General features: G+C 42.4%; 1 protein-coding gene and 1 pseudogene across 1 annotated transcript in view; both read left to right on the top strand.

The window, feature by feature from the left end:
- The first annotated feature begins 325 nt into the window (after positions 1–325).
- LOC112078325 (ras GTPase-activating-like protein IQGAP1) lies at positions 326–8141 on the top strand (annotated as a pseudogene).
- A 2942-nt stretch (positions 8142–11083) lies between these two features.
- Positions 11084–14052, top strand: part of crtc3 (CREB regulated transcription coactivator 3) — a 14120-nt gene continuing 11151 nt past the window's right edge. Inside the window, exon 1 of the mRNA XM_024144605.2 lies at positions 11084–12335. Within this exon, the coding sequence (XP_024000373.2) occupies positions 12204–12335 (132 nt within the window). The 5' untranslated portion in view covers positions 11084–12203. The remainder of the gene's footprint in view (positions 12336–14052) is intronic.

Genomic DNA, 14052 nt, shown 5'->3' with positions numbered 1-14052 from the left:
TCTTCCTCTATCTTGCTCGCCCTGCATTTTCTCTTATCCACACCACTACTCTTACATTTAAAGCGGTCTTATGCCGTGGTAGCAATTTGTTACGCTTCCTTCTCTTCGCTGCAAACTTCCCTTGTCTCCTTTTCTCCCTGACTACTAAGTTTGAATCTCTGACATTACCAAAATTAGTGGCTATAATGTATTGGCTATAAAGAAAGGAGTCCAAGACTACTGGGACACAGCAACAGTTTTATACAACCTGTAAAACCCTGTTCACTGGTGTCCCTTGCAGGCTTGGTGATGCCTACAGGAGGTACAGTACTGTATCTAACGGGGGTGTGTGTGTGTTCAGATCGTGGGTAACCTGCTGTACTACCGCTACATGAATCCGGCCATCGTGGCGCCCGACGCCTTCGACATCATCGACCTGTCGGCCGGAGGTCAGCTGACCAAGACCAACGGCGGAACCTGGGCTCCATCGCCAAGATGCTGCAGCACGCCGCGTCCAACAAGATGTTCTTGGGGACAACGCCCACCTCAACCCATCAACGAGTACCTCAGCGCTCCTACCAGAAGTTCAGGTGCAGTGGGGACATTCTTTATGGTCGTGTTCATTAGGGCATGCTATGGAAATGGAAAACATTTATCACTTTTACCTCTGTCTTGTGCTATAAATATTATCTTGGTGTGTTTAATCCCATCTAAGCGTCACAATTGAAATGGATGCAGATAAAAAAAACACGTGCCATTGTTGATCTTTGACGGGGACTGGCATGTGTTGCGGACGTGTGTTTGACGGGACTGGCATGTGTTTGACGGGGACTGGCATGTGTTTGACGGGGACTGGCGTGTTTGACGGGGACTGGCATGTGTTTGACGGGACTGGCATGTGTTGACGGAATGAATGATGAAAATGTTCTTTGTACAAGCAAGAGTTAGAATATGCGTTGCTTCTCTTTTTAAAATAAATTGTCCACCAAAAATTGTGACACGTGAATTTACACCCAACTTAAACATGGAAATAATGGCTGGTAAGAGGGCGTCCTGAGGTGGGCGGGGCATGTGCGTAGCTTCTTACCCTCCTTGTATCTCTGTTGTCCCTCCGCAGGCGTTTCTTCTTGGCGGCGTGTGACGTCCCGTCATTGGAGGACAAGTTCAACGTGGATCAGTACTCTGACCTGGTCACGCTTCAGAAACCTGTCATCTACATCTCTATAGGGGAGGTCATCAACACACACACGGTCAGTCACACACACACACACACACGCACACAACACACAGACGAAGACATGCTTATTTCTGCCCTATAATAAAAATGAGTACTCTCTTACACACTTATCTCAGTGAGTTTACTTTTTCTCTGTTGTGAAGAACCAATTATACGTGGAGGAGTCATTTTGTAAAATTTGTGACTAAGTACTAGTGTATTTTCTCATAGCCAGTATCACAGAGGGATAATGTGTTTTTAGTGTTTGCTCCCATATGAAGCCAAAGGCAAATGTCACATTTGTGTGGACAATAAAGATTTTCACATTGTAATGTTCCTGCTCGTCCCCGCCAGCTGCTGTTGGACACCAGGATGCCATCGCTCGGAACACAACGACCCATCCACGAGCTGCTGGAGGACCTGGGAGAGGTCCACCATAGAGTCCCTCATCGGTCAGTACCGTAGATATTCTATAGTCCTCATCAGTCAGTACCGTAGATATTCCATAGTCCCTCATCGGTCAGTACCGTAGATATTCCATAGTCACCATTGGTCAGTACCGTAGACATAAGGATGCTGTGTTCATATATTCATACATGTAAAATGTAGAGGGCAAGATGAAAAAGGAACAGGCCTGATGAATGTTTCCTACTGTCTGCTCTGTTCTACCCCATCAGTGAAGAAACCATAGTCTTCTAAATGTCTCACCTGTAAACGGTCTCCCCTCTTAGAGCTTCCTTCCACCCTCCCCACAATTTCATGTGTCATTCACGTCCACTGTAGAATCCCAACTTCCTCTCCCCTAACTGTCCCCTGTTCTCCCTCCAGGTGAGAACCCCCTCCCCCCAGGGGACCCCACGGGAGACGATGGGGAAGACAGAGGTGTCCCTCACCTCGCCAACAAGTTTGACGTCCCCGGAGAGGCCAATGCCGGATGGACGCCAGGACTCTACTGCTTAGTAAGAGTAATATTTGTATACAATAAAAAATACACACTTCCTTAGGGCTCTTTCTCGATTGTCTAAATCGGTCCTCTTCTTCGCCTTCTCGACTGCTCTTATCTGAAAGAACTGACCAGGTGTAAGCCAGCCTAATGATGAGCTGCCACCATATTGTTTTCACCTGCCAAGTTTCATTTCCAATCAGTGCAGATGGAGTGAGGACAGATTTTTTTTTTTTTAAAGCATTAGATCCAAGGTGTTAGTTCAAAAGGAGGACAAATTTAGTTCCAGACTCCTCAGTTGTTTGTGCGTTCCCAGCTGAACCTCATCTTCCCTCTTTCTGGCCTGCTACACGGAGGCCTAACGTTTGCGAGCGGGAGACCTCCAATTCATTTAAATGAAACCTGGGTGTGTGCGCCGGCCCACGGGAGGCTCACGCTGCTCAGAACTGTTCGCTCTGGTTGTATTTTCAAGATTTCGACTCACAGCTCACACCCAAGAACAATAGCATAAAGTGGCTTTCGCTCTGCTCACACCGGCTAAAGTTACGCTTCCAGTCTAGCAGCTAAAAAAACCTACTGTTGTCTCGACGCCCTAGAATAGCTCCTATGTCTCTTCCCCCTATCTTTCTCTCTCCAGCACCAAGCGGCTGATCGTGGATGTGATCCGGTTCCAACCTGGAGAAACACTCACTGAGATTCTGGAGGGTGCTGCCAGTCCTGACAGGTGAGACACCGAGGAGGGGAGAGGAGACTGGGGAGAGGGAGACCTGGACTAAACGTTTCAGTGCAATAGTGAAGGTGTAAACTTGGCAGTATAACACCTAAACAGTACATTGAGCTCAAAGTATTGGGACAGTGACACATTTTGTTGTTGTTGGCTCTGTACTCCAGCACTTTGGATTTGAAATGATACAATGACTGAGGTTAAAGTACTGACTGTCAGCTTTTAATTTGAGGGTATTTTCATCCAAATTAGCATTTTTTGTACATAGTCCCCCATTTTTAGGGGACCTATTAAAGTGGTCAAAACTTTAGTATTTGGTCCCATATTCCTAGCATGCAATGATGATAAAATCAAGCTTGGGACTCTACAACCTTGTTGGATGCATTTGCAGTTTTGGTTGTGATTACGATTATTTTGTGCCCAATAGATTTTAATTGTAAATAATTTAAGTCGCTTTATTGTAAATAAGAATAGAATGTTTCTAAACACTTGTACATTAATGTGGATGCTACCATGGTTACGGGTAGTCCTGAATGAATCGTGAATAATGATGAATGAGGAAGTTAGAAGCATAAAATATCATACCCTCGTTATTGTAATGGTGAGAGGTTAGCATGTCTTGGGGTATGATACTTGTGTGCCTAACTTTCGTACCCTGCACACTCTAATTGACAAAGAAACAAAACCAAAACAAAGGCAAAGTCTTCTCATGCTTTGTTGATTTCAAAAAGACTTTAGGCGCCTCCTGAGTGGCGCAGCGGTGTAGGCACTGCAGGGCTTGAGGCGTCACTACAAGATCCGGGTTCGATCCCAGGCTGTGTCGCAGCTGGCTGCAACCGGAGGCCCATGATGCGCACAATGGGCCCAGCGTCGTCTGGGTTAGGGGAGGGTTTGGCCCGCCTGGATGCCCTTGTCCATCGCGCTCTAGTGACTCCTGTGGCGTGCCGGGCTCATGCACGTTGACACGTCGCCAGCTGTACAGTGTTTCCTTCGACACATCTGGTTAAGCGAGAAGTGTGTCAAGAAGCAGTGCGGCTTGGCAGGGCCGTGTTTCGGAGGACGCATGGCTCTCGACCTTTTCTCTCCCGAGTCCATCGCTGCAACTCCCGTACGGACAAGACTGTAACTACCAATTGGATACTTTTCCCACCACTGCAAAACAAGGTGGAAACAGCTGCACTTCCTAACCTCCTTCCAAATGTATGACCATGTTAGAGACACATATTTGCCTCAGATTACACAGAACCACAAAGAATTTGAAAACAAACCCAATTTTGATAAACTCTCATATCTATCAGGTGAAATACCACAGTGTGCAAGATTAACTCACAGTAGCAAGATTTGTGACCAGTTGCACCAAGAAAAGAGCAACCAGTGAGGCACAAACACCATCGTAAATACCCATATTTACTATGTTTATTTTTTTCCCTTTTGTACTTCAACTATTTGCTCATGTTTACAACACTGTACATAGCCATAATAACATTTGAAATGTCTCTATTTCTTTTACCTTGTGTGTAATGTTTACTGTTAATTTCGGATTGTTTATATTTTTCATTTGGTTTGGCAATGTAAACACGTTTCCCATGCAAATAAATTCCTTTGAATTGAGGATGCAAACCTGTAATATTAGTTAGCAGCTCACACACCAACACTTCATCTTTGTTTTTGATTATATCGTTGTGCATAGAGTTAAAGCAGAGAGGGCACACCACAAAAGACTGATAGCATGCACCAGTTTAAAGTAGTCAACTGAGTAGGACTTCTCTGGGTTCGGGAGTTATCACTTTTGCTTTATTCAACTATGATTTGTGCACAGTGACAGTATAGGGTGAAGTTGCCCCTAGACGCTGATCTTGAGTCAGTTTAGCATTTTCCCCACTACTCTTTAGGTTAGAATTGGGGGAAGGGAAGCTGATCCTAGATCTGTGCTTGGGGAATCTTCACCCCAGCAACACATGACACCACCCCTGTTTTCCCCTCCCAGGAAGTGGAGTACCAGCGTGCTATGCAGCGGCGTGCCATCCGTGATGCTAAAACCCCGGAGAAGATGAAGCAGGCCAAACCGGTGGTGGATGACAGCCTGACGCTGCAGGGCAAGAAGGACAAGATCAGGAGCAACCTGCAGCGCCTGGCAGAGCTGGGCAAGGTGCACCTGAGAACCGCTACAGGACCTCATCAACGACATCGCCAAGGTCAGCTCGCTAGTTGAAGCTGTGTGTGTATGTTCACCCATTGAACCACTTCTAGGACCTCAACGACATCGCCATGGTACTGTGTGAGAGTGTCAGTGTTTCTGTGTCTCACGTGATGTGTGTGTGTGTGGACTTATAGTATACGTGTTTTTGTGGATGTGCCACGTAAATATAACGTGTGTGTGTTCCAGGACATCCGAAACCAGCGGCGGTATCGGCAGCGGAGGAAGGCGGAGCTGGTGAAGCTCCAACAGACTAACACCGCCCTCAACTCCAAGACCGCCTTCTACAACGTCCAGATTGACTACTACAATCAGTACATCAAGACCTGCATGGACAACCTGGCCAGCAACAAGGGCAAGTGAGTGGCTTTCTCTTCATACCAGAGGGAAGACGCTAGCCTCCAGGTTTGAGAGGTGGGCAGGAGACCGGAGGGATGCAGGTTGGAATCCCAGTGTTGACGGAGGATGTTTTGTGTGTCAGTAGAATAAAGGATCAAGAGCTCAACTTTGAATTCTTATTACAGAAATGTTGTTGGGTGCGGGGTGTAAGTGAATATGTTGTTGGGTGCGGGGTGTAAGTGAATAAGACAGACGGGGAAACTTGCACTGCAGAGGTCAAGGGTTTGAACCTATTAGAGGGCTGGGTGGAGCCATCGTCATACTTTTTACATCTGGGTTGTGTTCATTAGAACACAAGTTAACAAAATGTTGATAAACTTAACAAGTGTTTATTGGACAAGTCTAGGAAGTACCTCTCCATTTTTTATTAAGTTTTAATTCCATGCCTATTTTGTTAACGACCCTGAAATGGAATGGAACTGTCAATGTTAAGTTTCTAGCAGAAGGCAACTGCAACTCAGGTTGAGGGAACGTTATTACATGGACTGCTATTTCCTCTGTTACGATGTGTGACAGTGTTATGGACACGATCTTCTCTCCCTCCCTCCTCAGGCTGTCAAAGAAACCAGGTGACACCAAGGCCAAGAAGAGTAAACAGGTGTCTCAGAAGTACACCGCCGCTCGCCTCCATGAGAAGGGTGTGCTGATCGAGATTGAAGACCTGCAGACAAACCAGTAAGTCAAAGATACACCTTGGATGTTTAGTTAATAATTGTTTACCAACTGTTGTCTTGAATGTTAGCTGTATGGGATATATGATGTAATATGGATACATCACACAAATCCTTAGTTTTAGGCAAACAATAGTGTTCATGTTTTTGCTCAATGTGTGAGGGTAGCTGTGCCCCTTTCTGTCCTATTTTAGTCATGGATTGATTGGTTGATTGATCAGATTCGTCATTGATAATCAATCAAAATAAAACCCTTTTAATTCATACAATCGACTGCGCCGAGACATCAGATCCAGTTTACAGTTGTTCGGTATCCAAGCCGTTAACAAAGAACCTGAACATTATGCACTCTAGTCTGTGGCGACACACAGATAATTTGTGTCTGAAACATCTGGTTTGAGACAGTATTTATTTTAATGGGAGTCATCTGTTGACGGATGATGGACGGCGATGTTTGTCTGATTTAAATAAAATATCTATAATTAAATTTAAACTCACAGATTTCGCTCTTTTATTGAAAATAGTTGACTTGCATTGATCTTTTGACAGTCAACAACTGATGAAAACCTACAAGATTTCATCCGTGTGGCCGTAGCCTATATCGATATCTCAAGCATATTTGCATTTACAGTACTTACTACTTTGGCACTGTACCCATACTTTGTACCTGCCCGTATAATTCCCATACCTGCATAGTGGCGCACACACAAACCCTGACTGAGTGGACACCTGTTCAGAGACCACACCGACACACTCCAAACTCAATGGTACTGTATGTCATATAGCTAGTACTGTACATTGTGTGACATCCCCTCCCCCACACACAGGTTTAAGAACGTAATCTTTGAGATCTCTCCGTCGGAGGTGGGGTGTTCGATGTGAAGGCCAAGTTCATGGGAGTCACTTGGAGACGTTACAGTTGGAATACCAGGTATACATATATGAATGCATGAATGAAGGATGTACAGTGATGCCGGGATGTGAAAAGGTGGTGGTCAAATGGGATTTTATGGTTTTTTGATGATATCTGTCTTTTAAAAAAATTATTTTTCGAATGATTCCTTCTCCATTTCTCATCTCCATCGCTCTCCCCTTTCTCTGCTCCTCTCCCTCTTCCTGCCTCTCATGCTCTTCCTCTCCCCCTCTCCATCTCTCTCTTACTCTCATCTATCTTACTCTTCCCCCATCTCTTCCTTCTCTTCTCTCTCCCAGGACCTCCTGCAGTTGCAGTACGAGGGTGTGGCTGTGATGAAGCTCTTCGACAGGGCCACCATCAACGTCAACCTGCTCATCTTCCTGCTCAACAAGAAGTTTTACGGAAAATAGATGGATGAGACGGGGAAGGGAGGGAAAGGAGAGGGGGCTACGAGACACTGTTGAGAACAGAACATCTAACAGAGGGCCTTGGCTCTATGCTGTCTTATCTTTAGCTCGGTTTCCCCCTCTTCCGCACTACTTGATATAGTATTATGTAATCATTATGTGCCTTATGTGAGATGGAATATTCACCGTACGGTATGTGTCTTATTGAGATGGAATATTCACCGTACGGTATGTGTCTTATTGAGAATGGAATATTCACCGTACGGTATGTGCCTTATTAGATGGAATATTCACCGTACGGTATTGCCTTATTGAGATGGAATATTCACCGTACGTATGTGGCCTTATTTCGCCAAGGAAAAGTCCACCGGAAGCCTGCTGGATGCGCCCAGTGTATCCTGGTCAGGATCCAGAGTGCTTGTTTGTGTTGTGTACTATGTTACTGTAAGACTGTCAAAGGTAGAAGTTATGGATTTGTCTGTGTCAGGCGCTTGTTTTCCAGTATATGAAACACAGTTCAACAGTTGAATGTTGATGACATCACGCAAGCAATTTTGTCATACAGTATAGCTTTAAGAAACTTGCAAATCCACTATTGGCATAGGAAATAGCCTTCAAGAGTAGACTGAACAATCAATGTAGAAAATATGTGTTATTATGCTTTGTGTAAATAAATGTATAAAAGAAAACTGTCCTTAATTATTCTTGTTGTCATCCTCCAAGTATAGTTAACGTTACTTTTTATTTTCCTTTTAAGGAGCATAGTGTCAGAGCAAATCACGTTTCATAGTTCTTTAGTCACACATTCACTATTAATTAAAATACGGTGACTTCAGTTGATTTTACTCCATTCACCACTCTAAAGGAAACCGTTCATACACTCCAGTCTAGAGTGCAGTATTATATAACAATGAAGAGAGATATGCTTTAGGTTCCAGTAGATGTCACTCACTGTACACTAAACAAACCGTCCAGCACAGAATCCTTATGACAATCGGCTCCATTTCAGAAGACTGGAAAGCGTGATATACAGTACTGCCCTGTCAGAATTGTTTAGAAATGGTTTTTTTAACCAGTGTACCTTGTATTGAAGTTAATTTACACTGGGCCTAACCAGGATATAGTTATCTAGGAGCCTAAGCTCTTTCTGTGTTATGTTTGCCCGTAGTCCATAGAATTTACATGTTTTAAAACGAATTAAGCTTTAATGCAATATGTCATTTATTTGACTTTTATATCATCCACAAGCTATTTTCATGAGTTACATTATTACCAGTGACTTATAAAAAAATAAAAGGTGACACTTTAAAACATTCATTAAGATGCTTTTTAAATTATTACATGCTTAGAACGCTTACACATGATTAAACATTTTAATGTTTATAAATTGTGAAATACACAGATTATTATGCACACTGTTTATGAATAGTAAATTTCCCAGAGCTGTGAGGGGAACGGCACCTCCGTACCTTCAGGCTCTGATCAGGCCCTACACCCAAACAAGGCACTGCGTTCATCCACCTCTGGCCTGCTCGCCTCCCTACCTCTGAGGAAGTACAGTTCCCGCTCAGCCCAGTCAAAACTGTTCGCTGCTCTGGCACCCAATGGTGGAACAAACTCCCCCACGACGCCAGGTCAGCGGAGTCAATCACCACCTTCCGGAAACACCTGAAACCCCACCTCTTTAAGGAATACCTATGATAGGATAAAGTAATCCTTCTAACCCCCCCCCCCCCCCCTTAAAAGAGTTAGATGCACTATTGTAAAGTGGTTGTCCACTGGATATCATAAGTGAATGCACCAACTTGTAAGTCGCTCTGGATAAGAGCGTCTGCAAAGACTTAAATGTAAATGTAAATTAACTTTAAGTGAAGGTTTCCCAAAACCAGATCCAGCCTAGTTCTGGACTGAAATATATTTTCAATAGAGATTCAGGTTAACCTAATCTGTGTGCTGGGAAACTGGTCCTATTAGTTAAATGTATTGTTTTGCAGAATATGTCAGTATAATTTTATTTTCATTGTATGATGTAATATTTTTTCTCCATGTGGACACTAGCCAGCAGGTCCTAGTACTGTATGTCCATGATGATTGGATAGGTTGAGAATGAAAAGTACAATTTAAGGAACTGAATAAACCAAGCTAATTTACTTTCACGTGTGTGCCACTGTGGTAAAATGCATATTTACGATTGTTATGAGCACTTAAATGTTTCCTTAATTTATTAGTAGACATTTGTATCCAGGTCAATTACCATTCAGTTCACTAAATAATGAGGCTGAACAACCGTATGATAAAGGCTAGGCCGGACGTAGGACAAATATAAGCACCCACCTAATTTGTATTATTATTTAAAGGCAATTTCCAATTGAGACACATATCTGCAGCGTTCACCTAGAATGTGAACATGGTAACATTACTTTTAAAAGGCTCATTGTTGACAGGCCGATCTGATTAAATCCTGGCCTAGGTGTCACAAGCAAAACACGAACAGAAAATAGCACACATGTTCCCCATGGTTTCAAATACACAAAATGATGTAATATGCAGTTTCTTTCTTAATGGATGCTATGATTAAATGATGTACAAAATTAAGCAAAAACACTTTTTCAGACGACAGGCTATATTTTCATTCCTTTCACTCCTCTCATTCCCAGTCATATTTCAGTGTATCAAGTGATCCCCAGTGTCAAATAATCTCAGTTTAGCAACCATCTCTACTATGAACTAGGTTTCCATCCAATTGATGCCAGATTTTCATACAAATATTTTCAAATCTGCATAAAGAAAATCTAACTTTTTGTGGATAAAAAAATCAGTGTGTGATGACGTAGTGCACACAAAATGTACTTTTTCGCTTAAGTTTTCATCTCCCGAATAAAAATCTAAAGTTCATTGTGTTTCCAGTGCAGTTCAACTCGACCAATAGTTTTGTCTCAAAAACTGGGGTCTTGGCACATGTGCTCTAGCCAACAGCTCACAGATACATTGCGGGTAGGCTAGTCAACATTATAAGATTATGGATAAGAGCGAGAATATTTGTATTTGTCAAACGGCAGTCAAGCACCTATCATGTCTCCAGAATAAGACCCTTGATTTTAGTGGAAAGAAGCATCAAGCTCATCGTTGTGCACTTTCACCACCCTGTGAACTCATAACTTATTTTATCTGTAGCCTAATAAACTACATGGTTTCCCGAGTTGTAGTGGGATGACCACACACCATATCATCATGTGACTCCAAGTTTACTTCCATATGATGGTTATTATATGTTTGCGCATAAAGGTGCTTGACCAACATTTCTTGCATAATTAATTTTATCGAAACAAAAAGATCCCACCATGTCAAACAAACTATTTATCTGTTGGCTTTTATAAAATTGTACCAAAACTTCTGTTTCTATCACAGCTGTCACTTTGTATTTATACTGTATGACTTAACTCGCATAAAAACGGGATGGAAACTTTATTGGCTGCAGTGAAAATGATTCCTGTGAAGTGTTTCCATGCTACACTATTCAGTTGGATAATGCGGCCAGTACACATCCCCTTTAAGAGTTCTTCATGCCCTCCTGCGGACATAACCGGTAAGGTTGTTTTACAGTTTCAACTGTTTTTTTTATATGCAGGATCAGTGGGGAAAGAGATCTCACCATCGAGAGCCGACAAACTATGGAGCGATCATCAACAGGAGACAAGACGAGAAGAAGCTCGACTTTACCGCATGGATTTGAATGTTTACATGCGAACTAAATATAGCCTGTAAAAAATTGTTGTAGCTGTTACAGTCGACCTGCCTAATCWGAGGACCAGAATCGAAAGCAATGTTTTTGAGATCGAGAGAGTGGATTATGTTACATGCTGATTTGGATAACGCTCGCGCTGCTACTGCAAGATCTTTCCGACACTTGTTGAAATGACATTTCGAAATCTTCTCCACAAGGGAAGTATTCGCTAATGAAAACATTGCTAACAACTATATTTGGGCGTAATTCAAACTAACTGCCGAGGGCAACGTTAGCAAATATTGTTTTAGATAGTTTACAAATCTTTAGCTAACGTAAGTTGCGCTTCTTTTCTGCTGTTCGTGTCGCATTACGCGGTAGCTACTGTACGAGCTAGCTGCGTAGCTGTAATTTCTATCGATGAACATTTTTATACACTGCATAAAATGACAGTTTTGATAGCTTTGAAGAGGTTGAAGTACTTATTAGTTATTTAGCTACGCGTGTTGCCTCAATTGACAATGCATGGTTGGCTACGTCATCAAAACGTTACTATTTTAAGCTAAATTGTCAATGAAGAAAATGGAAGTGACAGGTAGCTAGCTAGCACTGGCACTCTCTCACGCTAGCTAGTTAGCATAACTAGCTACTGATTGAGTTTCCAACAAGTTGTTGGCTTGTTATTAGTTTAGTTAATTATTTACAAATGTAAATATTTTCACATGCATTGACAATACGTTGGGATGTATAAAACTCAATAACTTCGGTAAGCGTTACCTGCTGGCACCGTAAACACATTTTGGAATTTGATTGTTTACAAACACTTGTCAGCTGAACTGTTCACTATTGTTAACCTATGTGGCTAACGTTAGCTAGCACCGAAGATTTGTCAACGCGACGATTTGAAGCAGCACTGATGGATTYGCTAAAAGTGGACTGACAATCAAAACCACACTATCTATATTTGTGCCCCAAGCACTCGCTTTACATTTTTTAAGTAAAGTTTTGAAACTGTGCGGCCCACACCATGTCCGGATCCCCGGGCTCGGGTGGCTCAAACCCCAGGAAGTTCAGCGAAAAGATAGCGCTGCACAACCAGAAACAAGCAGAGGAGACGCGGGCCTTCGATCAGCTKATGACAGATCTCACTGTCTCAAGGGTAAGCAGATCCCTGTCTATAAATATCGAATTATTAATTTATTATTGATTTATTAGTGCATGAGTGGTCTCAAGCTAGATAGGAATGCCATGTTTAGTTTGATCAAGGAAGTTGGACAGGCAAGCCAGCAGGGTGTGAATGCTCTCTGCTGTCAAGCAGGGGCACCTGTCAAACTTGTGTCGCAATTCATTGAGGTTATGGTTAGGCAGGTTACTTCGAAATAAGGCTAGCTGTTTAAAGAAAGAACCCTATGGCTATTGTTTACTATATAACTACAATGACTGTAGTTAACCATAAGGTTTTTACATTTACATTTACATTTAAGTCATTTAGCAGACGCTCTTATCCAGAGCGACTTACAAATTGGAAAGTTCATACATATTCATTTTTAATAGTTACAACAAGGATAATCCTTAAATCAAAGTTAAATTCATCAGGCTTGTTTGGAAATATATTTACCCTAAACAGGGGGCTATCAATCGATGGGTGATTAGTGGCTGACGGTTCACACTCCCTAATTAGACATAGATCAGCATTGATCACTGCGTGTGTGATGTGAACAGAAACATCACCAGTAAACATGCTTTCTGCACCACCCACTCTTGCACTCGTCAGCCTATTTTTGAATGAAATGATTGGTTAATAACCAGCCAGCTGCTGCATATTTCTATGAGTCATCATTAGCAGCAATGTGTTGTTGTCATATGATGTATAGATGGCAATTATAATGGCGCCTCTAATTTTGCCTTCACAAATAACAGTGACTTAACTACATTCCCCTGTAATCATCCATTTGAATATACACTCTCAGATTTGTAAGTTGATTTCTAATCATAAGAATTTGTCTAAACTAATGTTGCATTTTTTTTATACTGAGAAGTGAGATCTTCGGGCCTGCCTTTTCTGCACTGAATGGGACCCAAACCACTAATTATGTGCCGATATCATCCATTTAACTGTTTATTAAATTTACATTTCAGTCATATAGCAGATGCWMTWATCTAAAGCAACTTACAGCTACTAATGTTAATGTAGCTAGGGTAACATTGAATTGGGCAGTCCTTCACATTTGTGGGGACAATTGCATTCTAAAACACCCAAGCCCAGTTTACTGTGTTAGGCTGCATCAAGGTCTCAAATCAATCCCCTCTATTRTGAATGAGCAACTCTCACATTGCTTTACAGTGGGACACACAYACAGTCATGCTGCTCTTATCTTCAATTGAGCCCTAGAGGGCTTTATCTCCTGCATGTATCTTAATGGAGTAAAAAGGCAGAGTTATTGGGGGCGTTGGGGGACTCATGCCTGGTTTTGCTCAGTGTTGGTAGCCTGCAACCGTTGGAGGTTGGCAGGTCGAATATAAAGATGACAAGGGCATCCTTGTATTGGGAACTTATTTGTTGAGGAATGTAACTGTTTTTCTGGGTGATTTGTGAGGTTTTAATTGCACTTCYCATGACTGTGTTTTAATGTGTGTGTAAAATGAATGGCCAAAGCTTGCTGGGAACCATGTGTAGACATACCAGCCCCGCCTCATCTGCTAACTACTCATAACAAGTTCACCATGTGTATCCAGCTAGCTAGGCAGGAAACTTCTTGTGTGTSTGATTCACTTGAAATGTACAAGCTTTGCATCCAATGTCATGTTTTTCTTGTTGCCGACTACGTCTGAGACTATTTTAATACCAAACAACTAGCACCACAGCTGCTATGTAG

This window comes from Salvelinus sp. IW2-2015, unplaced genomic scaffold (assembly GCF_002910315.2).
Source record: "Salvelinus sp. IW2-2015 unplaced genomic scaffold, ASM291031v2 Un_scaffold5544, whole genome shotgun sequence".
Classification (NCBI taxonomy): domain Eukaryota; kingdom Metazoa; phylum Chordata; class Actinopteri; order Salmoniformes; family Salmonidae; genus Salvelinus; species Salvelinus sp. IW2-2015.
This window is presented reverse-complemented; position numbering and strand designations above follow the sequence as displayed.